This window comes from Oncorhynchus nerka, linkage group LG12 (assembly GCF_034236695.1).
Source record: "Oncorhynchus nerka isolate Pitt River linkage group LG12, Oner_Uvic_2.0, whole genome shotgun sequence".
In the NCBI taxonomy this organism is placed as follows: Eukaryota; Metazoa; Chordata; class Actinopteri; order Salmoniformes; family Salmonidae; genus Oncorhynchus; species Oncorhynchus nerka.
Genome location: NC_088407.1, coordinates 79,085,319 through 79,112,878, shown reverse-complemented (window position 1 = coordinate 79,112,878; position 27,560 = coordinate 79,085,319). Strand labels below are relative to the sequence as shown.

The 27,560-nt window shown below is 42.5% G+C and overlaps 1 protein-coding gene across 1 annotated transcript; it reads right to left on the bottom strand.

Moving 5' to 3' along the window:
- Positions 1-646: 646 nt before the first annotated feature.
- Positions 647-27,193, bottom strand: LOC115138841 (putative Polycomb group protein ASXL2). The gene is made up of 13 exons (XM_065025837.1): positions 27,038-27,193; positions 24,230-24,312; positions 23,205-23,313; positions 17,674-17,905; positions 13,056-13,174; positions 8,994-9,099; positions 8,658-8,717; positions 8,218-8,381; positions 7,482-7,578; positions 7,127-7,232; positions 6,406-6,933; positions 5,819-6,194; positions 647-5,681 (listed from the first exon to the last, which is right to left on the bottom strand). Exons 1-13 carry the CDS (start codon positions 27,092-27,094, stop codon positions 3,486-3,488), a joined length of 4,233 nt encoding a protein of 1,410 aa, XP_064881909.1. The 5' UTR covers positions 27,095-27,193; the 3' UTR covers positions 647-3,485.
- Positions 27,194-27,560: the final 367 nt, after the last annotated feature.

Below are 27,560 nucleotides of genomic sequence, written 5' to 3'. Positions count from 1 at the left end.
AATCTCACTAGCTCGTGCTTGGCTCTGCCCACTATGATTCATTGGAAACGACAGGCTCTGGTCTATCTTGTGTTAGTTATAAAAATCTTCGGTGGTGGCGTCTCATAAAAATGTACGAGCGCCGCGCTCTCTCCTCAGCATCATGAACAACCGAACACCCGAATAATTGTATGATATATGGGATAGTCAGCAGGTATGCTACAACATTCCAATCAACAATATACTTTCTCTGTAGCATATTTTTATCATGTGTAATATGGAAACAACATGCATCTGAACTGGGGATTGTATCTCTTCTTAGTGGAGTGTGAAAAAGATGAGGCAAGTGTAAAAGCCTACTGTCATAATGTGATGTGGTACTGATAGTATGCCTATCGTGTAAGTTGTACTAGTATTAGAGTAGAGTCACATTACAGATACAGCCAGAAGAGTATGCTCCACCCATGAGTCTGGTTCCTCTCTTGGTTTCCTCCTAGGTCCCTTCCACCTAGGGAGTTCTTCCTGGCCACTGTGCTTCTGCACTGCTTTCTCTTCGGGGTCTAGACCGGGTCTCTGTCAAGCACTTTGTAACAACTGTTGATGTAAAAAGGGCTTTATAAAATATGTTTGATTGAATTTGATTGACATACAAATGTCACACACAAAATGTTTTCTCATTGTTATTTATTCTTTGTTGACAAGTGCTGATTACTATATTACATTCACCTGCATTTTGAAATGGAGAGTTTAAAATCTAAAAACAGCTAAAATGACACAGACTGAGGGGACTGCACCCTTCACAAGACAAACAGACAGATATTTTCAAACCATTATTGATTGCCCGATGACACTTAGAAAACACTTTTCCTCCAAATCTATCCTCAACCTTTATTCTTTGTCCTTAGGTTTCAAAATTAATCTAATCAATATATCCCTCTGAATTTAGGCTATCAATTGCTTTAAAAAAAAGTAAATCAAGGTTTGAGAAAAAGGACAAAGTTGAGTAGGCTACTAAACCAATTATTCATCAATAAAGACGTTAGCTGCCTGTTTACAAAATGTACTGTAGGTAAAAACAACTTTCTCTTTGCAATCCAGTCACCATCACAAGTCAGTCAACAGAACTTTTGTTGTTTTTAAAACCATTTTTACTCAATACTAAACTTCATTAAAAGTTTGCAACGATAGAGGGGAAATCATAAATATAAGGTCTCTTTTATATCCTTACAAAATATGAACCCTCCATTTATGAACCATTTGGTTGCTTCCCAATTGGCGCCCTATTCCCAACATTATAAAGGAATAGGGTGCTATTTGGGACGTAGACTTCGAACCTTTTGAGAATCATGTGACACACACGCACACACAGGGCCTGGATCCAATCCACCGACCACTTACAAACGGTGCCATGAAATTGTATTGTTAATTTACAGGCATTAATTTTTCCCTAAATAAAGCACATAGTTAATGCAGAAAATATGTGTAAGACATAAAACAAAGATCCTTATTAACCAAAGTCATTACAAGAGCATTCAGTTCAGAGGGATAAATTATTCCAAGCAGGACTTCAGTGGAAAAGGACATACAGAATCAGAAAACCTGGGGATTTTTTTTGTTACAAAAGTAATTGGTCTGTCCCACTCAAACAAAAACGTTGAAAAAAAAATACCCTGTTCTTAAAAAAAAAAAAGATTTGTAAATAGATTTTTTATATTAAAATATATGACTTAAAATATATTAATTTCTTTAACTAGTCAGACATTTTAAAAAACGAGATCTGATCTTTTAGTTTTCATGAGGTGACTTTGGCATGTTACCATGGAAATGATTTACTATAAAATATACCGGTACTCAGCAACTATCTTTAGTTTTAGTCAGATCATTCAAAAATATGATTGATACATTTAGATTTTATAATTGCAATCACCATGCATACCAATATTATGTGCCTTTGCTTTATATGTAGTAAACTGTACCTCTCTATCACCTATACTTTGAATGGTTTCTTGATAGTACAGCATTTAGCGTTTAAATACACATTTTTGCGTAGTTTCTTTTAGAGATATAAACTGTTTTGCAATAAAAACATATAACATTGGATATAATGTTGGATATGCTTAAGCAACGTACATAAAGCTTAGATAGAGAAATCATTTCTAAATATAGCTTAAAGACAATATTTAAAAAGCAAAAGAATAATACATTTGACTCCCTTCTTTCTCTGAGTGTTTTAACTGTACATCAGGGCTAATGGTTACGTTGCTATCCACAAACAAGCATCCACGTATGAAACATAATGAGACAGAATATCTTTCAGTCGAGGTTCAATGAAGGTTCACGGTGTCGGTAAAACTTCACCAATGACCTTAGACTGAAATGGGAAAGATCTTAGTTAGTAGCAGATCTGTTAGTACTGTATTGACAACTCCTATTGCCACTGTCATAAAACAATACAAACAGATCTGGAACCAGGCTACTCAGCTTGCTCCTCGAAGGGCACTAGTGAAAGTGCTTTAACTTTTCAACACCATGTTAAGAGTACGAAGGCTGTACACTACTTGTATAGTGTGCACTACATGTACAGTGTACACTACATGTATAGTGTACAGTATACATACAGTAGAGCTGTCATTCAAGTACTTTGCCCAGTAAGTGTTAGTACTTAGAAAAGCTAAGTGCAATAATTGTGACATATTTTTTATAATCAAAATAATAATTTCAAATATCTATTCTCTTGTTATATATCTGTAAGACTGTTTCTAGTACTGTAAATATGTAAATGATTGATTGCAACCTTTAAAATCGATATAAATCAGTATATTTGTACTCCCTCACCTACACGCAAACCCCATTGAACTCCCTTCTTCACCTTTTAAAACATCATAACATAAACTCCACAAGAAGGAGTGGCAGTCTTTAACATAACAACAGTGTTATTACGTTCTACAAAAATAGCAACATTCATTTTTTTCTTTCCTTTTAAAAATCTAAACTATCTTTACAAAAATATAGAACAATAACATGTCCAAGTGCAAAGTATTGCCAAGATTCAACATGTCTCAAGTCTGAAAGGTGCAGATTTGATTTGAACTGTTCAAAACAAAACTACTACTGTGAATTGCCCAAAACAAACCAGTCTTTCTCAGATGGAACAGATTAAACAAGACTATGATCGTCTAGCGTAAATGCTTTGCCTCCCCACTGAAAACCATGGGTTGGGTTTAGTATGGCCACTGTGCATTTTACCCTGGTAACCATGGTTCGGGTCAATTCCACTTCAATTGAATCAATTCCAAGAAATAAACTGACTTTGCAATTCCCCCTTTTTTCTGTGAGAAAATTAGAATCGGAAATCAAATCAGTTTACTTCCTGAACTGAAATCGAATTGACCCCAACCCTGCTGGTAACTACTTCTTGACAATGGTAGATTACTTGATGCTGACTTGTTCCTTGGTGCAACAATAAAGATTTGAAACAAATCATTGCTACATTTCTAACATTCGTTTTATCGTACCACTAGACATGAGACACAGAGTTTCGAAGGGCCAATGCAATCGTCATGGCAGAAGGCCCCACACCCTTTACACATGATCATAGCTTTGAGTCGGCAGTAGCATTTCGACTGAACGTCCTCTATACCAGATCCCTCCATACACCCCTCCTCTGGAGACCCCTCCCCCTGGTTTATGTGGTCCAAAGGGTGACCGGCAGGTATGGTAGTGACGGTCACTGAGAAAGACATGACACTGCCGGTGCCACTGCCGCTGTCCCCACCACTACCTGACACAGAGAGGGAGGTGCTGGAAGCGCTACCTGAAACAGCAGCACTGTGGTTCAGACTCAGAGTGTGAGGTACAGACATGCTGATGGTGCCACTGTAGCAGGACCCCACCATGGATTCCTGATTATTGATTGGAGGTCTCTGGGTTTGAAAGGCAGACGGATGCTGGTAAGTACTGGTGTGACTGGGGTCCACGGTCCCCATGTGGGGAGATACAGATACCCGATATGGCTCAGAATGACCACCCTGTTTACTATTGCAAAGTTCCAGGTGCCTCCTGTGCTGTGATTGGGTGAAAAGGTTGGTTTCTTTGGCTCTTGCAGAAGTGCCACGGTCTCTCTCTGTACTGGCTAAACTATTGTCATTCCGTTCCGGTAGACAGCCCTCCACTGATGGAGACTCAGACTTTATCCTGGAACAGCGCTGAAAGCCCAGAGCTTCACCCATTTTTGTGATTGAGAAGCCCTGCTGTTCCATCTTGACTCCTCCGGCTGAGTTAGAATGAGAATGAGGCTTATTCTCCACGGACTCCTCCCCATCGTTAGCCAGCACCTCTCCCTCTGTGTGTTCTCTCTTCAGATTGGCCAGAGGGGTCAGTGAGGTGTTGGCGGTAGCCAATGGGTGGGAGCGTTTACTGCTCTCTGAGCCTCGCCCGTACGTGGAAACATTGAGGAGATAGTGCCCTGACATGGCAGGCCTGGACATCCTCTTCCTTCCAGGGAACCCAGCGGAGAACCGGGGATGGTCCCCACACTCCTCCTGGTGCCCTAGATTGCAGGTTCCAAACTGGGCACGCTGAGCCTCGCCTGAGACCCCATACGGCTGGTTCTGGTGCTGCTGGGTGGCCCTCTGCATCAGAGCCCTGAGGATCTGCTCCTGGATGTCTTTGTTAGGTGTTTCCCTTTGATGGTGCTGGAGCTCTGCCAACTTACCTGCTCTTGTTCCAGGTATGGCGGAGGGGGAGCGGCCTATAGATCCTTGCTGTTTGGATCTACTGTTGTCCTCCACACCACCAGAGTGTAGGTACTGACTCTGGCTTTCACCACTGGCTGTCCCGGCTGTGCTGTGGGACTTTATCTTCCATTTGTCATCATGGGAGGGTTTGGCCTGGGTCAGCTGGACCTCTGCCTTGTCCAGCGGCTTGGGGAGGATCTGTTCCAGAGGGACCTCTTTCCCCTGGAGGAGAGACGTGACGAGGGGGTTGTTGGCTGGGATGAAGTGGCTAGCATTGGCTGCCATGGAGCCTCCAGATACATACTGGCTCTTCACATCACACACAGATGAAGTGAGGCTAGAGGTTGACTGGGGACCTGATGGGTGTGATATAAGTTGAGTGTTCCCATGTTGAGGCCTCATCAGAAAACCTGGGCTCATGTTACCAGCAGAGTAGCCTCTCTGTCGGTCATCAGTGAGAGACGCTCTGCTGGTGTTGGAGCATCTTTGAGACAGGCTAAGGTCAAAGGGCACAGAGGAGCCTGATTGGACAGAACTGGAGTAGGCTGGTGTGGTGACTGCATCGGTTGATTGACAGGTAGATTGACCAATGGTGCTGCTTGCTGGCAGCTTGGTGGTTGACTGAGATTGGGTGGAGCTTTGGGTGGAGGAGGAGGGTCTGGAGTGGAGGGTCTGGGCTGAAGCTCTATGGTTTCCTTGCTCTCCACTGCCTCCTCCTGGTCCTGGGCCTGGTACTGCACCTTTAGAGAAGGAGCTCGCTGCAGCTGCTGCTGCACGTTGGGTCCGGGCTAGCTGGGCTTTAGCCTTGATGTCAGCCAGAGTGCGAGCACCAATGCGTCCAGGGCTAGGACCAGGGCTAGGACCAGGGCTAGGACTGGGACTGAGGGAGACAGGGAGAGGCGTCCTAGGGGACACCTGGGTTGGAGACACAAGGACTGGGACTGATAGGATTTGCGACACAGTAATCTGAAAAACAAAGTGAACAAGACATTTAAAAAAAAATGTGTGGGCCTTCCTGGTGTTAGTAGACACATTTGGTCTAAATTTACCTGACTCTTTTATTCACCACAAATACATTCCAATATACAATATTAAATTGTTACCTGAAGCGGAGGCACTCTCTGTGCTGTTGTTACTGTGGCTGCTGGAGAGGTTACCACAGATACTGCTGGTGGAGTGATGCGGGCCCTCTTCTCTGGAGTCAGCTCTACTTCCTGTTCACTGGACGAGGACTTCCTTTTCAACGGCTCCGGGGATGGGGTGGTGGGTACAGGTGTGGTTCCATGGGTGGATACAGGGGCGGATACAGAGGTGACTGACACAGGGGCTGAGGCTCCTCTCTCTGGTGTAACGTCAACATCTTCCCTCCTCTCCCCACTATGCTTGTCCACGCCCAGAGGCTCTGGAAGGTCGATGGGCAGTGATGAACTGAGCTTAATCTGGGGGCAGACCTCTGGATGACTCTCCTGGGCAGGGGATGGTGGGATCTCAGGGTACGGGGGGATCTCAGGGGACGGTGGGATCTCAGGGGATGGTGGGATCTCAGGGGATGGGGGATCTCAGGGGACGGGGGATCTCAGGGGATGGGGGATCTCAGGGTGCGGGGGATCTCAGGGGATGGGTGGAACTCAGGGGACGGGGGGGATCTCAGGGGACGGGGGATCTCAGGGGACGGGGGGATCTCAGGGGACGGGGGATCTCAGGGTACTGGGGGGTGTCTGGCTGGGCTTCTTTCAAATCCTGCTCCTCATCTTCCTCCTTCTGCTTCTCTCCAAGTGGAGTAACCGTTGAGGTTGAATCCACCACATCATGTCTCCGCACAAGAGCTGCCTCCACTGCCACTATAGGTAGGGATAAACCTCTACTACGAGTCCTGTGTCTGGGGTACTCAACCTCCAGTGTCTTCTGAACGGTCTTTACTGGCAGCACCGGTAGTACAACGGGTGGGACTGCTACTGTTTCCTCTTGAACAGGCTCTGGCCTTGACTTGGTAGGTTCTATGGGTTTACATGTCGGGTTTATGGGCAGTGATGATGATCGGAGCCTCCTCTCTGAAGAGCGAGTCTGGCAGCTGTTCGATGGGATCTTGGCGTCTTGCAGTACTTGGCCAGCAGGACGTGGCTGTGATGGAGGAGACGACTGGGCTTTGGTGGCTGAGAGCTCCAAACTGAGACCAGACTCAAGCAGCTCTTTGGATTCCTCTAAGCTGAGTCCAGAGCTGGATAGAAAGAGAGGGAGGGAGGGAGACATAGAGAGCGAGAGATCAGCCAACTGCATAAAGAAAGGATAACTCAAGAATGTTTAAAGTATATGAATTACAAGTAGCAAGTTTGGTCTCTGAGAAATAAAGCTTGATATAACAATAATTGCTTTATATTTGAAAGATTCCAGCCCTGAAAAAAATGACTTACTTTTCACCATAGTAGTTCTCAAAGAAGCTCTCCTTCCAATGCTCCACCTTCTTTCCCTTCTCAATCTCCTGACGCATTCTCAGCTGCAACTCAGGAGTGAACTCACCTGGGTGGTTTGGAAAATATAAAAAGGTTTACCGAGACATTTAAAAAAAAGTTACTAGAAATATGAAAAATAGCCATTTTAATTAAAAGTTGAGTATTAACACATTTTATCCATCTTCTATTTTGAAGCAGAAACACAATCATCTGGTCCAAGATCTGTTTGTGCGCTCTTGCCAATGGTCATTATCAAGCCAAAGACCATCAAGCAAGAGATCACCAACAGATCTCGGATCAGGTTAGAAGCACTGACCTTCCGCCAGTCGTTCCTTCCAGGACTGAGCTGCTGATGTGAAAAACTCATTGTTTAAGGCAGAACTGGTTACCTTCAACAGACCATCCATACAGGCCTAGAGATACAGACAGAGACGCATCATCACTATTATAATCATCATTATCACTAATCATCATCACAATCATCATTATCACTAATCAACATCATTATCACTATAATCATCATCATCACTACTCATCATCATCATTATCACTAATCATCATCAACATCATTATCACTACAATCATCATCATCATCACTATCATCATTATCACTATAATATCATCACTATAATCACCATCATCAGTACATAAAGAGAGACTCACCATGCGATTATGTCCTGCAAATACCTGGGGTGTATTCATTAGTCGGATCCTGTTACAAAATGTTTTGTCTGTTGCAAAACAATTTGCAACAGAAATCATTTACCGTTTACCCCAGGAACCAAACAGAGCAAACGGAACAAAACGGGGTGTAACCTACCTGAAAGTGTCCACCATAAACTTTAGTTTTCTTTGCAAAACATTTTCCATTTGGAGTAAACGGTTTCCATTGCAAAATGTTTCGCAACAGACTAAACATTTTGCAACGGAATCCGAAAAATGAAAACAGGAATTATACAGGTAGACGATTACAGGAATGAATCGCATGTTGAGTCTATTGATTTTAAACCTCTCTGTCGCTAGAGACCTGATGATATCTAGTATGGCCCCACCTGTTGGTCGACCTCAGGCAGTAGCGTCAGTAGCCTCTCTTGGCACTCTGTGGGCAGAACAGAGAAGGTGTGTTTGTTGATCAGGGCACGCAGATTGGTGTTAACCAGGATAGAGTCTGGTGTCTCAACGTCTATCTCTGCACACTTGGTACGCTTCAGTTGCCCTGGAGACAACAACACAAGAGAAGAGTAAAGAGAAGAGTAAGAGTCATACAAAACACCAAGAGAGGATACAGAGACTTGGTACTATACTGAGCCTGGTCCCAGATCTGTTTGTGCTGTAGACAACTCCTATGGTTGTTGCTATGTTTGACATGTCATTAACCATTGGAGTTGGCAAGACAGCACAAATAGATCTGGGACCAGTCCAACAGACTGGCATGTATACTGGCCTGCTATATGTAAATGACAAAGACGAGCTGGATGAGTCTACTACTGACGTGCACTGAGTCGACTGGACCTCTGGGACATCTTCCTGGTACCAGCAGCAGGACAGGAGTCTGCTTGGTCAGACAGAGAGAGAGGAACACGATTCGATTTAAACACAATTTAGCCACACAAGTGGATACACTGCATTTAATATGTTTCCCCCCCTTTTTAGAACTTGGATAAGAAAGCCATAACCACACTGCTTTGTATAAGGGTAGAGACTAGTGTTAGACTTGAGATGACCACTGATCACCATCGACAGTGATTGTTTGTGTTTCCTGTAGGCTTCTACTAAGGATGTATATCAACAACGTAGTGTACTGGATATGTGGAAGTCTGTCACCTACCGGACTTAGTGGCAATGGTGTCCGTCTTAAGCAGTAGTCTAGGGCTGGAGGTTGTGGGCATGCCCCCTTGTCTCCGCTGGTTCCTCTGCTGCTGCTGCTTCAGGGCCTGGGGGACAGAGAAGAGGAAGAAGGAAAATTATACATTATTTACCAATGCCAAGATGAATGTCAGCTCCTGTCTTAGACTCTACGTGGCATAATTAAGCATTAAGGCCCAAGTGGGTGTGGTATATGGCCAATATACCACAGCTAAGGACTGTTCTTAGGCAAGACGCAACGCGGATACAGTCCTTAGCTGTGGTATATTGACCATATACCACAAACCCCCAAGGTGCCTTATTACTATTATAAACGGGTTACTAACATAATTAGAGCAGTACAAATAAATGTTTTGTCATACTCGTGGTATACGGTCTGATATACCACGGTTGTCAGCCAATCAGCATTCAGGGCTCGAACCACCCAGTTTATAATTAACATTTTGAACCAAATGTGTAGTGTATATCATGTGATGTATTCTAAACTCAACAAAAAAATAAACGTCCTCTCACTGTCAACTGCGTTTATTTTCAGCAAACTTAACAACGAGCAGTATGTCTGGTGGCATTGTCATGCTGGAGGGTCATGTCAGGATGAGCCTGCAGGAAGGGTACCACATGAGGGAGAAGGATGTCTTCCCTGTAACGCACAGCGTTGAGATTGCCTGCAATGACAACAAGCTCAGTCCGATGATGCTGTGACACACCACCCCAGACCATGACGCCACAGACCATCCACCTCTAAATCGATCCTGCTCCAGAGTACAGGCCTCGGTGTAACGCTCATTCCTTCGACGATAAACACGAATCCGACCATCACACCTGGTGAGACAAAGCCGCGATTCGTCAGTAAAGAGCACTTTTTACCAGTCCTCTCTGGTCCAGCGACGGTGGGTTTGTGCCCATAAGCGACGTAGTTGCCGGTGATGTCTGGTGAGGACCTGCCTTTACAACAGGCCTACAAGCCCTCAGCCCAGCCTCTCTCAGCCTGAGCACTGATGGAGGGATTGTGCGTTCCTGGTGTAACTCGGGCAATTGTTGTTGCCATCCTGTACCTGTCCCGCAGGTGTGATGTTCGGATGTACCGATCCTGTGCAGGTGTTGTAACACGTGGTCTGCCACTGCGAGAACGATCAGCTGTCCGTCCTGTCTCCCTGTAGCACTGTCTTAGGCGTCTCACAGTACGGACATTGCAATTTATTTCCCTGGCCACATCAGCAGTCCTCATGCCTCCTTGCAGCATGCCTAAGGCACCTTCATGGAGATGAGCAGGGACCCTGGGCATCTTTCTTTTGGTGTTTTTCAGAGTCAGTAGAAAGGCCTCTTTAGTGTCCTACGTTTTCATAACTGTGACCTTAATTGCCTACCGTATGTAAGCTGTTAGTGTCAAAATGACCGTTCCACAGGTGCATGTTCATTAATTGTTTATGGTTCATCGAAAAAGCATGGGAAACAGTGTTTAAACCCTTTACAATGAAGATCTGTGAAGTTATTTGGATTTTTATGAATTATCTTTGAAAGACAGGGTCCTGAAAGAGGGACGTTTCTTCTTTTGATGAGTTTAGAATCATCACCATCGCAAATTAGTCGTACTGTCTATCAGGTAAATGATTTTAAAAAATTACACAATGAAATAAGTTGCATTAGCCTACATTTTCACGAGACCAAATCATTCACTATTCTTCATTCTTTCTATTTTTACAGTATTTATTATTATGATTTTTTCTTAATTTAACCTTTATTTAACTAGGCAATTCAGTTAAAAACTTTTACGGCTAGGGGTTCCGCAAACAGAACGTTTCGACAACATCCGGTGAAATGGCAGAGCACGAAATAAAAAAAATAAAAATTGAAATATTTAACTTTCATACAGTCACAAGTGCAATACACCAAATTAAAGCTTAACTTCTTGTTAATCTAGCCATCATGTCAGATTTCAAAAAGGCTTTACGACAAAAGCACACCATGTGATTATGTTAGGACAGCGCCTAGCCACAAAAACCATACAGATATTTTCCAGCCAAGGAGAGGCCTCACAAAAGTCAGAAACGGCGATTAAATTAATCACTAACCTTTGATGATCTTCATCTGGTGGCACTCCCAGGACTCCATGTTACACAATACATTTTTGTTTTGTTCAATAAAGTCCCTCTATGTCCAAAAACCTCAGTTTAAATTGGCATGTTATGTTCAGTAATGCATTGTCTCAAATAACATCTGGTGAAATTGCAGAGAGCCAAATCAAATTACAGAAATAATCATCATAAACATTGATGAAAGATACAGGTGTTATACATAGGATTAAAGATAAACTTCTTGTTAATCCAGTCGCTGTGTCAGATTTCAAAAAGGCTTTACGGCGAAAGCAAACCATGCTATTATCTGAGGATAGCACCCCATCAAACAAAGACAGACAATCATAATTCAACCCGCCAGGCATGACACGAAACTCAGAAATAAAGATATAATTCATGCCTTACCTTTGACGAGCTTCTTCTGTTGGCACTCCAATATGTCCCATAAATATCACAAATGGTTCTTTTGTTCGATTATTTCCGTCATTATATATCCAAAATGTCCATTTATTTGGCGAGTTTGATCCAGAAAAACACAGGTTCCAACTCGCACCACATGACTACAAAATATATCATGAATTACCTGTAATCTTTGTCCAAGCATTTCAAACAAAGACGGGATAAACTGCGTTCAATACCGGAGGAAAACAAAGTGGAGCGTGCTTTTCAGGTCACGCGCCTCTATCAAACAGTACACTTCACTCGACCCTCGTCCTGAACAGGCCTACTTCTTCATTACACAAAGGAAAAACATCAACCAATTTCTAAAGACTGTTGACATCCAGTGGAAGCGATAGGAATTGCAAGCAACTGCCTTAGAACTGCCCTAGAATTCTAGATTCCCAATGAAACCCCATTGAAAAGAGAGTGACCTAAAAAAAAAAATTCCTGGATGGTTTGTCCTCGGGTTTTTGCTTGCCAAATAAGTTCTGTTATACTCACAGACATCATTCAAACAGTTTTAGAAACTTCAGAGTGTTTTCTATCCAGATCTGGGCCTGAGTAGCAGGCAGTTTACTTTGGGCATGGTTTTCATCCGGACGTGAAAATACTGCCCCCTAGCCCGAAAAGGTTAACAAATTCTTATTTTCAATGACGGCCTAGGAACAGTGGGTTAACTGCCTCATTCAGGGGCAGATCGACAGATTTTTACCTTGTCAGCTCAGGGATTTGATCTTGCAACCAGCGCTCTAACGACTAGTATACCTGCCGTCCCAGTATATAACAGTTACAGATGGAAAATAAACCCAATGTCTACTCTGTGTGCCTAACCTTGGAGCCAAATTTTCATCTGATTAGGGTTTATTTTTGCCTAATAAACCCATAAAACTGTTCTTACACACACAGCTGAAAATTCCACAGCATTGCAGATGGAACTCATTACGATCTGCAATCAACTGAAATCTAATTATGCAGAGCACAAAAGGCTAATGGTGCGACCAAAATGGCACCCAACATAGTGCGCTACTTTTAACCAGGGCCAGCAGGGCTCTGGTAAAAAGTTGTGCACTATATAGGGAATAGGTTGCCATTTCAGATGCAAGCTAAGGAAGACCAATGGGAAGGTTTGTGAGGAAATTAATACAACTCAGCAAAAGGTGTTTATTTTCCCCTCTCACCCACACCCCATTGTGTTTTTCAAATAACTTACACAATATGTTTTTGTAACAAAGAAGCGGTTAAATTTAACAAGCACAGTGAACGTCATGTCTGCATTTATTTGACAAAACTGTTTTTTTATTAGCCACATTTCAGAAATTAGAGCTATATTAGCACAGGGAGCATCACTGAGACACTGATAGGCACTCAGGAGGCAACAGGTCAGCAGCAGTACCTTGTTTAACCTTTATTAGGTTAGTCTTGTTGAGAAAACATCTCTTTTACATATCTATTAACCAGTGAAATTGAGACCGAAGACGATGGAGCATCAGCACAGTAGCCTACTGTACCTGTTTGAGGGCCTTCTTGCAGTGTTTCTGTGAAGGAGAGATGAGCTTGCTGCTGGGGACAGAGGGAGATGAACAGCGTGGCTGAGGAGACAACGGATCAGGCGGCAGCTTGGAAGGCCCTGGGAAGGAAACACAACATAGCACAACTTAGATAGACAGTCAACAACACATTATTAGGCTTAGAAATGTTCACATCCAAAAAGCTGATAACATCAACATGAAATTGATGTTATTTTAGTGTTTCAGTTCATCTTTAAGATGGATACACCAAAGTAGATGTTTTTTTGAGATCATACACTATCAAATATGTTGCATCTAGTTAATTAATTCATCAAAAGATTGATGAAAACATACACAACAGTTTGCCTTTTTAAATGAAGAATTGTCTTTTCAACCACCAAAAACCCACCTACTAGTAGCAATATTACTTATAACAACAGCTATTTCCTGTTTGTTTTTTACAAGGCTTGCATGTTCATTTCTCACTCACCGTAGCTGTAACCCTTTGACTTGTGTCTCTGTGGTTCTTTTGATAGCATTTGCTCTGATTGATTTTTTTTTTGCAACGGTATTAAAAACAATAACAATAGAAAACAAAAACAGAAAACAAGATGTCCTTGTGTTCAGAAGATAAGCTATTACTTCCTTAACTCATTCATATGTGTACATGAGGAAGTGTGGCTCAAACATTATTTAAAAAAAAACTATTTCCTGTTATAACAGGAAAGAAATAATGACAGAAATGGCCGAAACTTAAAACTCCTTCTAAAGTGTTACTAAGATGGGAAACAGTCTGATGTATGTACAGTATTTATCACCAGATGTAAAGCTGCAAACTCAATAGTGAAAATAGAAACACCACAATAACTTCATGTTTGGGTGGGCCTGGCACCCAAACAGAGTAACGGTTTGCACTCAAATGAGCATCAGCACCCATTTCAGTCAATTTCAAGTAGTGCAATTATATAGCCTAGTCATCATGGAAAAAGGTGAAGCTGACATACAGGCAACTGCCAAAATAATGGAAACACTTGAGAAAACGACAGATACAAAGTATATTGAAAGAAGATGCTTTCCACACAGGTGTGGTTCCTGAGTTAATTAAGCTATTAACATCCAATCATGCTTAGGGTTATGTATAAAAATGCTGGGCAGGCCAAGTTTGTCTATTATATTGACAAGATATTAGAGTGACCGCTCTAATAATGTAAATACATGTCCTCAAAGATGAAAGAGGCGAGATCAGGTGGGACCACTCTAGCCAATGAGAGGGCAGATCCATGTGTACACACCAGGCCATAGAGATAGACAGAGGAATAATCTTTGTATCTGTGCCATTATAGCTATAACAGTTGAGGATGCCTGGTTGTTCTTTAAAAGTAATTTCCCCCCCATCTTAAATAAGCATGCCCCTTTCAAAAAATGTAGATCTAAGAACAGATATAGCCCTTGGTTCACTCCAGACCTGACTGCCCTCGACCAGACAAAAACATCCTATGGCGTACTGCACTAGTATCAAATAGTCCCTGCGATATGCAACTTTTCAGGGAAGTATGGAACCAATACACACAGTCAGTTAGGAAAGCAAAGGCTAGCTTTTTCAAAAAGAAATTTGCATCCTGTAGCTAACTTCAAAAAGTTCTGGGACACTGTAAAGTCCATGGAGAATAAGAGCACCTCCTCCCAGCTGCCCACTGCACCGAGGCTAGGAAAAACTGTCACCACCAATAAATCCACGATAATCGAGAATTTCAAAAAGCATTTCTCTACAGCTGGCCATGCTTTCCTCCTGGCAACCCCAACCCCAGCCAACAGCTCCACACCCCGCACAGCTACTTGCCCAAGCATCCCCAGCTTCTCCTTCACTCAAATCCAGATAGCAGATGTTCTGAAAGAGCTGCAAAACCTGGACCTGTACAAATCAGCTGGGCTAGACAATCTGGACCCTCTCTTTCTAAAATTATCCGCCGCCATTGTTGCAACCCCTATTACTAGTCTGTTCAACCTCTCTTTCGTATCGTCTAAGATTCCTAAAGACTGGAAAGCTGCCGAGGTCATCCCCCTCTCCAAAGGGGGAGACACTCTAGACCCAAACTGTAACATCCTACCCTGCCTTTCTAAAGTCTTCGAAAGCCAAGTAAATAAACAGATCACCGACCATTTTGAACCTCACCGTACCTTCTCCGCTGTACAATCCGGTTTCCGAGCTGGTCACGGGTGCACCTCAGCCACGCTCAAGGTACTAAACGATATCATAACCACCATCGATAAAAGACAGTACTGTGCAGCCGTCTTCATCGACCTAGCCAAGACTTTCGACTCTGTCAATCACTGTAATCTTATCGGCAGACTCAACAGCCTTGGTTTCTCAAATGACTGTCTTGCCTGGTTCACCAACTACTTCTCAGATAGAGTTCAGTGTGTCAAATTGGAGGGCCTGTTGTCCGGACCTCTGGCAGTCTCTATGGAGGATCCAGAGGGTTCAATTCTCAGGCCGACTCTTTTTTTCTGTATATATCAATGATGTCTCTCTTGCTGCGGGTGATTCCTTGATCCACCTCTACGCAGACAACACCATTCTGTATACATCTGGCCCTTCTTTGGACACTGTGTTAACAAACCTCCAAACGAGCTTCAACGCCATACAACACTCCTTCCGAGGCCTCCAACTGCTCTTAAACGTTAGTAAAACTAAATGCATGCTCTTCAACTGATCGCTGCCTGCACCCGCCCACCGACTAGCATCACTACTCTGGACGGTTCTGACTTAGAATATGTGGACAACTACAAATATCTAGGTGTCTGGCTGGACTGTAAACTCTCCTTCCAGACTCATATTAAGCATCTCCAATCCAAAATTAAATCTAGAATCAGCGTCCTATTTTGCAACAAAGCCTTCTTCACTCACACTGCCAAACATACCCTCGTAAAACTGACTATCCTACCGATCCTCGACTTCCGCGATGTCATCTACAAAATAGCCTCCAACACTACTCAGCAAACTGGATGCAGTCTATCACAGTACCATCCGTTTTGTCACCAAAGCCCCAAATAACACCCACCACTGCGACCTGTATGCTCTCGTCGCCAGACCCACTGGCTCCAGGTCATCTATAAGTCTTTGCTAGGTAAAGCTCTGCCTAATCTCTGCTCACTGGTCACCATAACAACACCCACTTTGGCCGCCTTTCCTTCCAGTTCTCTGCTGCCAATGACTGGAACGAATTGCAAAAATCACTGAAGTTGGAGACATATCTCCCTCACTAACTTTAAGCATCAGCTATCTGAGCAGCTTACCAATCATTGCAGCTGTACATAGCCCATCTGTAAATAGCACACCCAACTACCTACCTCATCCCCATATTGTAATGCGGTGCGTGCTGGTGGCAGGGAAGTCAGGCGCAGGAGAATGAACTTGGCAAAAATGGAGCTGTTTAATAAACATTTTTAAAAACCTCAGAAAACCAAAGTATACAAAAATAACATAATAGGGTGCAAAACCCGTCACACACCAGAACAAATAACACACCTACATACAACAAACAATCTCTGACAAGGACATGAGGGGAAACAGAGGGTTAAATACACAACATGTAATGAATGGGATTGGAACCAGATGTGTAGGAAGACAAGACAAAACCAATGGAAAATGAAAAATGGATCAATGATGGCTAGAAGGTCGGTGACGTCGACCGCCGAACACCACCCGAACAAGGGAGAGGGACCGACTTCGGCAGAAGTCGTGGCACATATTGTTTTTATTTACTTTTTTGCCCTTTTGCACACCAGTATTTCTACTTGCACATCATCATCTGCACATCTATTACTTCAGTGTTAATTTGCTAAATTGTAATTACTTCGCTACTACGGCCTATTTATTGCCTTACCTCATTACTCCATTTACACACACTGTATGTAAATGTTTCTATTGTGTTATTGACAGTACTTTTGTTTATCCTATGTGTAATCTGTTGTTTTTTGTTTGCACTGCTTTGCTTTATCTTGGCCAGGTCGCAGATGTAATTGAGAACTTGTTCTCAACTGGCCTACCTGGTTAATTAAATAAAGGTTGAAATTGAATTATTTTTAAAAGAAAAAATTGCATCTGTCTCCATACAAAGACTCTTCATTTCGTGGGCTTCTTTTCATGGACAGATTTTTGGTGGAGTAAAACCTCTCGCTTCGCCTCTTCCTCTCTGGGGCAGGCTATTCCCCCATAGGATGACCATGCCCCATTCCACAGGACACGAGTGGTCACAGAATAGTTTGATGAGCATGAAAACAATTTAAACAATATGCAATATTTCCATCTCAGTCACCAGATTCTGGAGCTGTGCCTGAGACAGCGTTTTCCACCACCATCAACAAAACACCTAATTATGGAATTTCTCATGGAAGAATATTGTCTTATCCCTCCAATGGAATTCCAGGAACCTGTACAGTATAATCTATGCCAAGGTGCATTGAAGCTGTTCTAGCTCGTGTTGGCCCAACTGTATGTTGGTGTTTCCTTTGTTTTGTCAGTTATCTGTATATCCTAACTCTCCTCCTCCCTCCTCCCCATTGCCTCATTAAAAGGAGAGTGATGTTGTAAATATATTGTGACGTAGTAGCGTACCTCTCCTCCTCCACCGTCCCCTCCTGCCCTCCTGGTTGTTAGCGTTGTAGTTGTTGTTCTCTGTGCTTCTCTGGGAATCAGACAGATTATCACTACCGCACTCCTCCGACCCCTCCTCAGACAGCTCCTTCACCTCCGACCCCTCCTCAGACAGCTCCTCTGACCCCTCAGACAGCTCATTCACATCCGACCCCTCCTCAGACAGTTCCTTCACCACGTCCCCAATGTCCTTCTATTCACAGACACACAACATACATATATACAGTTGAAGTCAGAAGTTTACATACACATAGGTTGGAGTCATTAAAACTCGTAAAACCACTCCACAAATTTATTGTTAACAAACTATAGTTTTAGCAAGTCGGTTAGGACATCTGCCATTTTGCCACAAGCAATTTCTCTGAACAATTCTTTACAGACAGATTTTTTCACTTCTAATTCACTGTATCACAATTCCAGTGGGTCAGAGGTTTACATGCACTAAGTTGACTGTGCCTTTAAACTGCTTGGAAAATTCCAGAAAATGATGTCATGGCTTGAAAAGCTTCTGATAGGCTAATTGACATCACTTGAGTCAATTGGAGGTGTACCCGTGGATGTATTACAAGGCCTACCTTCAAACTCAGTGCCTCTTTGCTTGACATCATTGGAAAATCAAAAGAAATCAGCCAAGACCTCAGAATTTGTTTTTTTGTAGACCTCCACAAGTCTGGTTCATCCTTGGGAGCAATTTCCAAATGCCTGAAAGTACCACGTTCATCTGTACAAACAATAGTATGCAAGTATAAACACCATGGGACCATGCAGCCGTCATACCGCTCGGGAAGGAGATGCGTTCTGTCTCCTAGAGATGAACGTACTTTGGTGCGAAAAGTGCAAATCAATCCCAGAACAACAGCAAAGGACCGTGTGAAGATGCTGGAGGAAACAGGTACAAAAGTATCTATATCCACAGTAAAACGAGTCCTATATCGACATAACCTGAAAGGCCGCTCAGCAAGGAAGAAGCCACTGCTCCAAAACCGCCATAAAAAAGCCAGACTAAGGTTTGCAACTGCATATAGGGACAAAGATCATACTTTTTGGAGAAATGTCCTCTGGTCTGATGAAACAAAAATAGAACTGTTTGGCCATCATGACCATCGTTAAGTTTGGAGGAAAAAGGGGGTGGCTTGCAAGCCGAAGAACACCATCCCAACCATGGAGCACGAGGGTGGCAGCATCATGTTGTGGGGGTGCTTTGCTACAGGAGGGACAGGTGCACTTCACAAAATAGATGGCATCATAAGGCAGGAAAATTATGTGGATACTATATTGAAGCAACATCTCAAGACATCAGTCAGGAAGAAAAGCTTGGTCACAAATGGGTCTTCCAAATGGACAATGACCCCAAGCATACTTCCAAAGTTGTGGCAAAATGGCTAAAGGACAACAAAGTCAAGGTATTGGAGTGGCCATAACAAAGCCCTGACCTCAATCCTATAGAAAATTTGTGGGCAGAATTGAAAAAGTGTGTGTGAGCAAGGAGGCCTACAAACCTTACACCAGCTCTGTCAGGAGGAATTGGCCAAAATTCACCCAACTTATTGTGGGAAGCTTGTGGAAGGCTACCTGAAACGTTTGACCCAAGTTAAACATTTTAAAGGCAATGCTACCAAATACTAATTGAGTGTATGTAAACTTCTGACCCACTGGGAATGTGATGAAAGAAATAAAAGCTGAAATAAATAATTCTCTCTACAATTATTCTGACATTTCACATTCTTAAAATAAAGTGGTGATCTTAACTGACTTAAGACAGGAAATTTTAACTAGGATTAAATGTCAGGAATTGTGAAAAACTCAGTTTAAATGTATTTGGCTAAGGCATATGTAAACTTGCGACTTCAACTGTACATATGCCACTTTAATGACTCCAACCTAAGTGTATGTAAACTTCCGACTTCAACTGTACACTGGGGCAAAAAAGTATTTAGTCAGCCACCAATTGTGCAAGTTCTCCCAGGTAAAAAGATGAGAGAGGCCTGTAATTTTCATCATAGGTACACTTCAACTATGACAGACAAAATGAGAAAAAAAAATCCAGAAAATCACATTGTAGGATTTTTAATGAATTTTTTTGCAAATTATGGTGGAAAATAAGTATTTGGTCACCTACAAACAAGCAAGATTTCTGGCTCTCACAGACCTGTAACTTCTTCTTTAAGAGGCTCCTCTGTCCTCCACTTGTTACCTGTATTAATGGCACCTGTTTGAACTTGTTATCAGTATAAAAGACACCTGTCCACAACCTCAAACAGTCACATTCCAAACTCCACTATGGCCAAGACCAAAGAGCTGTCAAAGGACACCAGAAACAAAATTGTAGACCTGCACCAGGCTGGGAAGACTGAATCTGCAATAGGTAAGCAGCTTGGTTTGAAGAAATCAACTGTGGGAGCAATTATTAGGAAATGGAAGACATACAAGACCACTGATAATCTCCCTCGATCTGGGGCTCCACGCAAGATCTCACCCCGTGGGGTCAAAATGATCACAAGAACGGTGAGCAAAAATCCCAGAACCACACGGGGGGACCTAGTGAATGACCTGCAGAGAGCTGGGACCAAAGTAACAAAGCCTACCATCAGTAACACACTACGCCGCCAGGAACTCAAATCCTGCAGTGCCAGACGTGTCCCCCTGCTTAAGCCAGTACATGTCCAGGTCTGTCTGAAGTTTGCTAGAGAGCATTTGGATGATCCAGAAGAAGATTGGGAGAATGTCATATGGTCAGATGAAACCAAAATATAACTTTTTGGTAAAAACTCAACTCGTCATGTTTGGAGGACAAAGATTGCTGAGTTGCATCCAAAGAACACCATACCTACTGTGAAGCATGGGGGTGGAAACATCATGCTTTGGGGCTGTTTTTCTGCAAAGGGACCAGGACGACTGATTCGTGTAAAGGAAAGAATGAATGGGGCCATGTATTGTGAGATTTTGAGTTAAAACCTCCTTCCATCAGCGAGGGCATTGAAGATGAAACGTGGCTGGGTCTTTCAGCATGACAATGATCCCAAACACACCGCCCGGGCAACGAAGGAGTGGCTTCGTAAGAAGCATTTCAAGGTCCTGGAGTGGCCTAGCCAGTCTCCAGATCTCAACCCCATAGAAAATCTTTGGAGGGAGTTGAAAGTCTGTGTTTCTCAGCAACAGCCCCAAAACATCACTGCTCTAGAGGAGATCTGCATGGGGGAATGGGCCAAAATACCAGCAACGGTATGTGAAAACCTTGTGAAGACTTACAGAAAACGTTTGACCTCTGTCATTGCCAACAAAGGGTATATAACAAAGTATTGAGATAAACTTTTGTTATTGACCAAATACTTATTTTCCACCATAATTTGCAAATAAATTCATAAAAAATCCTACAATGTGATTTTCTGGATTTTCCCCCCTCATTTTGTCTGTCATAGTTGAAGTGTACCTATGATGACAATTACAGGCCTCTCTCATCTTTTTAAGTGGGAGAACTTGCACAATTGGTGGCTGACTAAATACTTTTTTGCCCCACTGTATATACAGTGCCTTGCGAAAGTATTCGGCCCCCTTGAACTTTGCGACCTTTTGCCACATTTCAGGCTTCAAACATAAAGATATAAAACTGTATTTTTTTGTGAAGAATCAACAACAAGTGGGACACAATCATGAAGTGGAACGACATTTATTGGATATTTCAAACTTTTTTAACAAATCAAAAACTGAAAAATTGGGCGTGCAAAATTATTCAGCCCCTTTACTTTCAGTGCAGCAAACTCTCTCCAGAGGTTCAGTGAGGATCTCTGAATGATCCAATGTTGACCTAAATGACTAATGATGATAAATACAATCCACCTGTGTGTAATCAAGTCTCCGTATAAATGCACCTGCACTGTGATAGTCTCAGAGGTCCGTTAAAAGCGCAGAGAGCATCATGAAGAACAAGGAACACACCAGGCAGGTCCGAGATACTGTTGTGAAGAAGTTTAAAGCCGGATTTGGATACAAAAAGATTTCCCAAGCTTTAAACATGCCAAGGAGCACTGTGCAAGCGATAATATTGAAATGGAAGGAGTATCAGACCACTGAAAATCTACCAAGACCTGGCCGTCCCTCTAAACTTTCAGCTTATACAAGGAGAAGACTGATCAGAGATGCAGCCAAGAGGCCCATGATCACTCTGGATGAACTGCAGAGATTTAAAGCTGAGGTGGGAGACTCTGTCCATAGGACAACAATCAGTCGTATATTGCACAAATCTGGCCTTTATGGAAGAGTGGCAAGAAGAAAGCCATTTCTTAAAGATATCCATAAAAAGTGTTGTTTAAAGTTTGCCACAAGCCACCTGGGAGACACACCAAACATGTGGAAGAAGGTGCTCTGGTCAGATGAAACCAAAATTGAACTTTTTGGCAACAATGCAAAACGTTATGTTTGGCGTAAAAGCAACACAGCTCATCACCCTGAACACACCATCCCCACTGTCAAACATGGTGGTGGCAGCATCATGGTTTGGGCCTGCTTTTCTTCAGCAGGGACAGGGAAGATGGTTAAAATTGATGGGAAGATGGATGGAGCCAAATACAGGACCATTCTGGAAGAAAACCTGATGGAGTCTGCAAAAGACCTGAGACTGGGACGGAGATTTGTCTTCCAACAAGACAATGATCCAAAACATAAAGCAAAATCTACAATGGAATGATTAAAAAATAAACATATCCAGGTGTTAGAATGGCCAAGTCAAAGTCCAGACCTGAATCCAATCGAGAATATGTGGAAAGAACTGAAAACTGCTGTTCACAAATGCTCTCCATCCAACCTCACTGAGCTCGAGCTGTTTTGCAAGGAGGAATGGGAAAAAATGTCAGTCTCTCGATGTGCAAAACTGATAAGAGACATACCCCAAGCGACTTACAGCTGTAATCGCAGCAAAAGGTGGCGCTACAAAGTATTAACTTAAGGGGGCTGAATAATTTTGCACGCCCAATTTTTCAGTTTTTGATTTGTTAAAAAAGTTTGAAATATCCAATAAATGTCGTTCCACTTCATGATTGTGTCCCACTTGTTGTTGATTCTTCACAAAAAAATACAGTTTTATATCTTTATGTTTGAAGCCTGAAATGTGGCAAAAAGTTCAAGGGGGCCGAATACTTTCGCAAGGCACTGTATATATACGTGTATATACAGTACACACCACCATAAGATAGTACACACTCCCATAACACGGACTTCTTTGAGTGCCTCCTAACATTCAGAGCAATGAACAATGATTCATGTGAATGTCTAATTGTCTGATAAGCTCGCTGTGTGAGTCATAATGTTGCTCTACTTTTCAAATGTCCTTCCAAATAGAAGCAGTGTCATCATAAATGATTTTAACATATCATTTTGTACAATGTAGCACTGACTATTAGTAAAAAATCTAGGGCATATCTGAAAACTCTATGTCAATCTCACTTGTCAGCATTCATTTGTTACATGCGTTTGATTCATAGAAATTACAAACTGACCTTCAGTGTGTAGACCCCCATTCGTCCAGGTACTTTGTAAAAGATCCCTTCTTCACTGCGAGAGTTGGTGTGGAGCATAGCATTAAGACATGCCAGCGGGGAAGTACCACTAGGTAACAGGGGAAAAGGGAACACAGCCAGTTACACTCAATGAAGCAGACAGCTGACTGGCCACCAGAGGGAGGAGACAGTAATGCCTGATTCACAATAAAGAGATGACTTGAACTGTACTGTGCTCGCTCTGACCTTTTGATTTCACATTGCCCTTTCCAGCATAGTTTCTGCAACTATGGTGGAACCATAGTCAGGCCAAGCAGGTCAACCCAGTACAGCTCGGCTTGGCCTGGCTCAGTTTGGCCCTATAGTGTGAATCAAGCACCAATGTACTGTATTCTGAGTATAACAGCAACTGATGAAATTATTAGGCTGTGTTGGCTGAAATAACAATACCTAACATGCAATAAATAACATGTTCGTAATGCCATGCTGAAACTTGGTTGTTACAAGTTGTTGTTACAAGTTGCAAATAACATGCAATACGAAAAATAAAACAACATTTTAGTGAGTTTGTCAAGGGACGGGTTTGGGCACAACTAGCTTTCTCTTACCTTCTGGATGACAAGAATGAAAAAAATTCAACAAAAAAAGAAAATAAATAATTAGAATTATGTGAATGTAATAATTACCAACAAGAAAAGGAACATAAAAAGAGAAAGAACATGAGCAATCAATCATACAATAGGAAATTATTCATAAAACGTCTCAGAGTAGGAATGCTTATCTAGGATCAGGTCCCACCCTGTACATGTAATCTTACTCATTGTGATCTAAAATAACAAAACTGATCCTAGATCAGCACTCATACTCAATACACTTTATGAATACGGGGCCCCGATCCTGTGTATCAAAACTGAAGTCCAAACAGAGATGGGGACTAAAGGAAGCTAAAGAAGGTGTCTAAGAAGTAGTCTAAGGTACCTTTCCCTTTGAGAACACACAGAAAACATGAGAACCGGTTCATTTACCTGATCTCTTTCAGTCTCTCCCTCTGGATCACCTGTAGGATCTCTTTGTGGCTCATGGGTGTGTTCGGGTACTTTTCCAATACCTGAAAAAATACAGCACAAAATCTGTCAATGGATTGCAGTGTAATACATGCTTAAAACCACTTGAGGAATGTAAACAACATCTAGCCTATAGACAACAACATACTTCCACCTGTCCTAGTATTCACATTGCTTACGGTGTTACTACACATTATCATCAACCCACGATTCTATAGTTGTACCTAGGAGTATGAAATTGATCTGACGTATGAGGTCAAATGAAAAACGCTACAGCATGCCCAAATGAGCAAGCTTCTACTGAGCTGTTCTATAGTTTCGCTGCTGTCATGCTATAGCTCTGACTATGAATACAAGTACTGATTTAGAATCAGTTTAGCCTTTTAGATCACAATGAATAATATTAGGCAGAGAGGGAGGGCCTGATCCTAGATAAGCACTCCTTCGGATACGACCCCTGAGTTTTTAAGTCATTAGTGGTGTGGTTGATTTAGACAAAAAAGTCAACCTCTGGGACTGAGCCTGTCGACAACTCCCGCCCAATGATGTAGCTATGTACTGCATGCCTTTGCCCAGTGTCAAAAGAATAGATGTCTTGCTGGGAATAAGACAGAGCTAAATGACCTCATCAAAACATGATTCACTTCCTTTGTGTGTGTATTTGTGTAAGAAGAGAAAGACTAAGCACGTCTCACATTCCTACCAGCAAAAGGACCAACAGCAAGGACAACCAATAAAGTACTTTAAAATATAATTTTATTAAACATTCTGGCTTGTAGAGGTCATGAAAGGAAACTTTAATGGTTCAAACACAAATTTCTGCCCAATGTAGAATTCAATCCAATTCAACGTCGGGTTTCCAGACAACTAGCTAGTAGAAGTAGCTACACTACATGACCAAGAGTATGTGGACACCCGCTCGTTGAACATCTCATTCCAAAATCATGGACATTAATATGGAGTTGGTCCCCCCTTCACTGCTATAACAGCCTCCACTTTTCTGGGAAGGCTTTCCACTAGATGTTGGAACAGTGCTAGGGGACTTGCTTCCAATCAGCCACAAGAGCATTAGTGAGGTCGAGCACTGATGTTGAGCGATTAGGCCTGGCTCACAGTCGGCGTTCCAATTCATCCCAAAGGTGTTTGATGTGGTTGAGGTCAGGGCTCTGTGCAGGCCAGTAAAGGTCTTCCCCACTGATCTGGACAAACCATTTCTGTATGGACTTTGCTTTGTGCACAGCTGAAAAGGGCCTTCCCCAAACGGTTGCCACAAAGTTGGAAGTCCAGAATCGTCTAGAATGTCATTGTATGCTGCAGCGATAAGATTTCCCTTCACTGGAAATAATCCATGATAATTCATGATCCATGAAAAACAGCCCCAGACCTTTAATCCTCATCCACCAAACTTTACAGTTGGCACTATGCATTGGGGCAGGTAGCGTTCTACTGGCATCCACCAAACCCAGATGGTGAAGCCTGATTCATCACTCCAGAAAATGCATTTCCACTGCTCCAGAGTCCAATGGCGACAAGCTTTACACCACTCCAGTTGATGCCTGGCATTGCGAATGGAGATCTTAGGCTCCCGATGAACAGTTCTTGTTCTGACATTGCTTCCAGAGGCAGTTTGGAACTTGTTCGTGAGTGTTGCAACCGAGGCCAGATGATTTTTACGCGCTATGTGCTTCAGCACTCGGCGGTCCCGTTCTGTGAGCTTGTGTGGCCTACCACTTCACGGCTGAGCCGTTGTTGATCCTAGACGTTTCCACTTCACAATAACAGCACTTACAGTTGACCGGGGCAGCTCTAGCAGGGGAGAAATTTGACAAACTGACTTGTTGGAAAGGTGGCATCCTATGATACCACTTTGAAAGTCACTAAGCTCTTCAGTAAGGACATTCTACTGCCAATGTTTGTCTATGGAGATTTCATGGCGATTTTATACACCTGTCAGCAACGGGTGGGGTTGAAATAACCGAATGCAGGGGTGTCCACATACTTTTGTATATATAGTGTGTGTCAGTGTGTTTTGCTTACAATGTAACAGCAATGATTCGCTAATACATGTAGCTATAGCTAAGCATTTTACTATTACTGAATGGCCAATACAGTGACCAGGTAGCTAAAACACCTTTATAAATTGTTTATAAACACTACTGATGTACTAACGTTAGCTAGCTAGCTATAGTTAAGTTACTAGCTAGCCAACTACTGTAGCTTAGCAATGCTGGCTACCATGCTAGCTGTCTTTCATCGGTCATTATTCAACATTAGAGCTTGTGTCCACCAACATAGGGCGATTAGAGCTAAGCTGGAGATCTAACTTGGACACTTGACAACGGGCATGTTTCAATATATTTTATTAATTCTAACATTTTATTAATTAGAGCTAACATAGCTTGCTAACTGGCTAGCTCTACGCTAGCGCAACACTTTGGTGTTTACTTTACAGCGCAAGACAGACGTTATTTTCTCAATAATACGTAGGTATGCGGTCAAAACAAGAATTATGTCTCTTCGCAATTTCCTATCTACAATTGTAAGCTACATGGACACATTGATATAGCTATTTGCTGTAAATGAAGCCACAAGACTATCAAGCAAATCTTGATGGACTTTCAGTGCTTATCTAGCCGACAAGAAGGCCTTGCATTGCATAAGCAACATTTCGTCTGCACCAGTGGGTCATGAACTCATAAACACAGTTGTACTAGTGGGAGCGAAGGGAAAACAAGCACAACAAACGTTGAATAGAACGAGAGTAAATACCGTTTTAGCAGCTTCTGCCCATGTCCTCCCCTTCTTTTTCTTCTGTCTCTCCCTCATCGCTGCGGTCTTGTACTGATTAGTGTTGAATTTGACAGTGTGCTCCTGTTATGTTGCTTTAGTTACCGCGCAAGACCCACCGCTTCTGCCATATTGGTATTTTACTGTAAGGAGAGTGTCATGTGACCCCGAGAGAGATGTCATCTTACTGTACAAATGGAGCTGTCACTAAACACTGGAGTTTTGATAGAATACACATTTGTTTTACATCTTAAAGATGATCTTTGTTATATAAAAAATAATACCGTTATTTTCTCACAATAATTAATAGTGTAATTACTGTGAGAAAATGTGAACATTTTGGGGAGATTGGGTGCTCAGACTAAAATATAATATAATAAAATAGAATGTTACCGAGTAAATCCTCAACAACAAAAGAAAAACGTTAAGGCAGGTGTTTTTCCTTTTCTCCCTATTTGTTGTGGCCAAAGGCAGTTCATTCAATTTGAAAGACAGGTATTTTCTC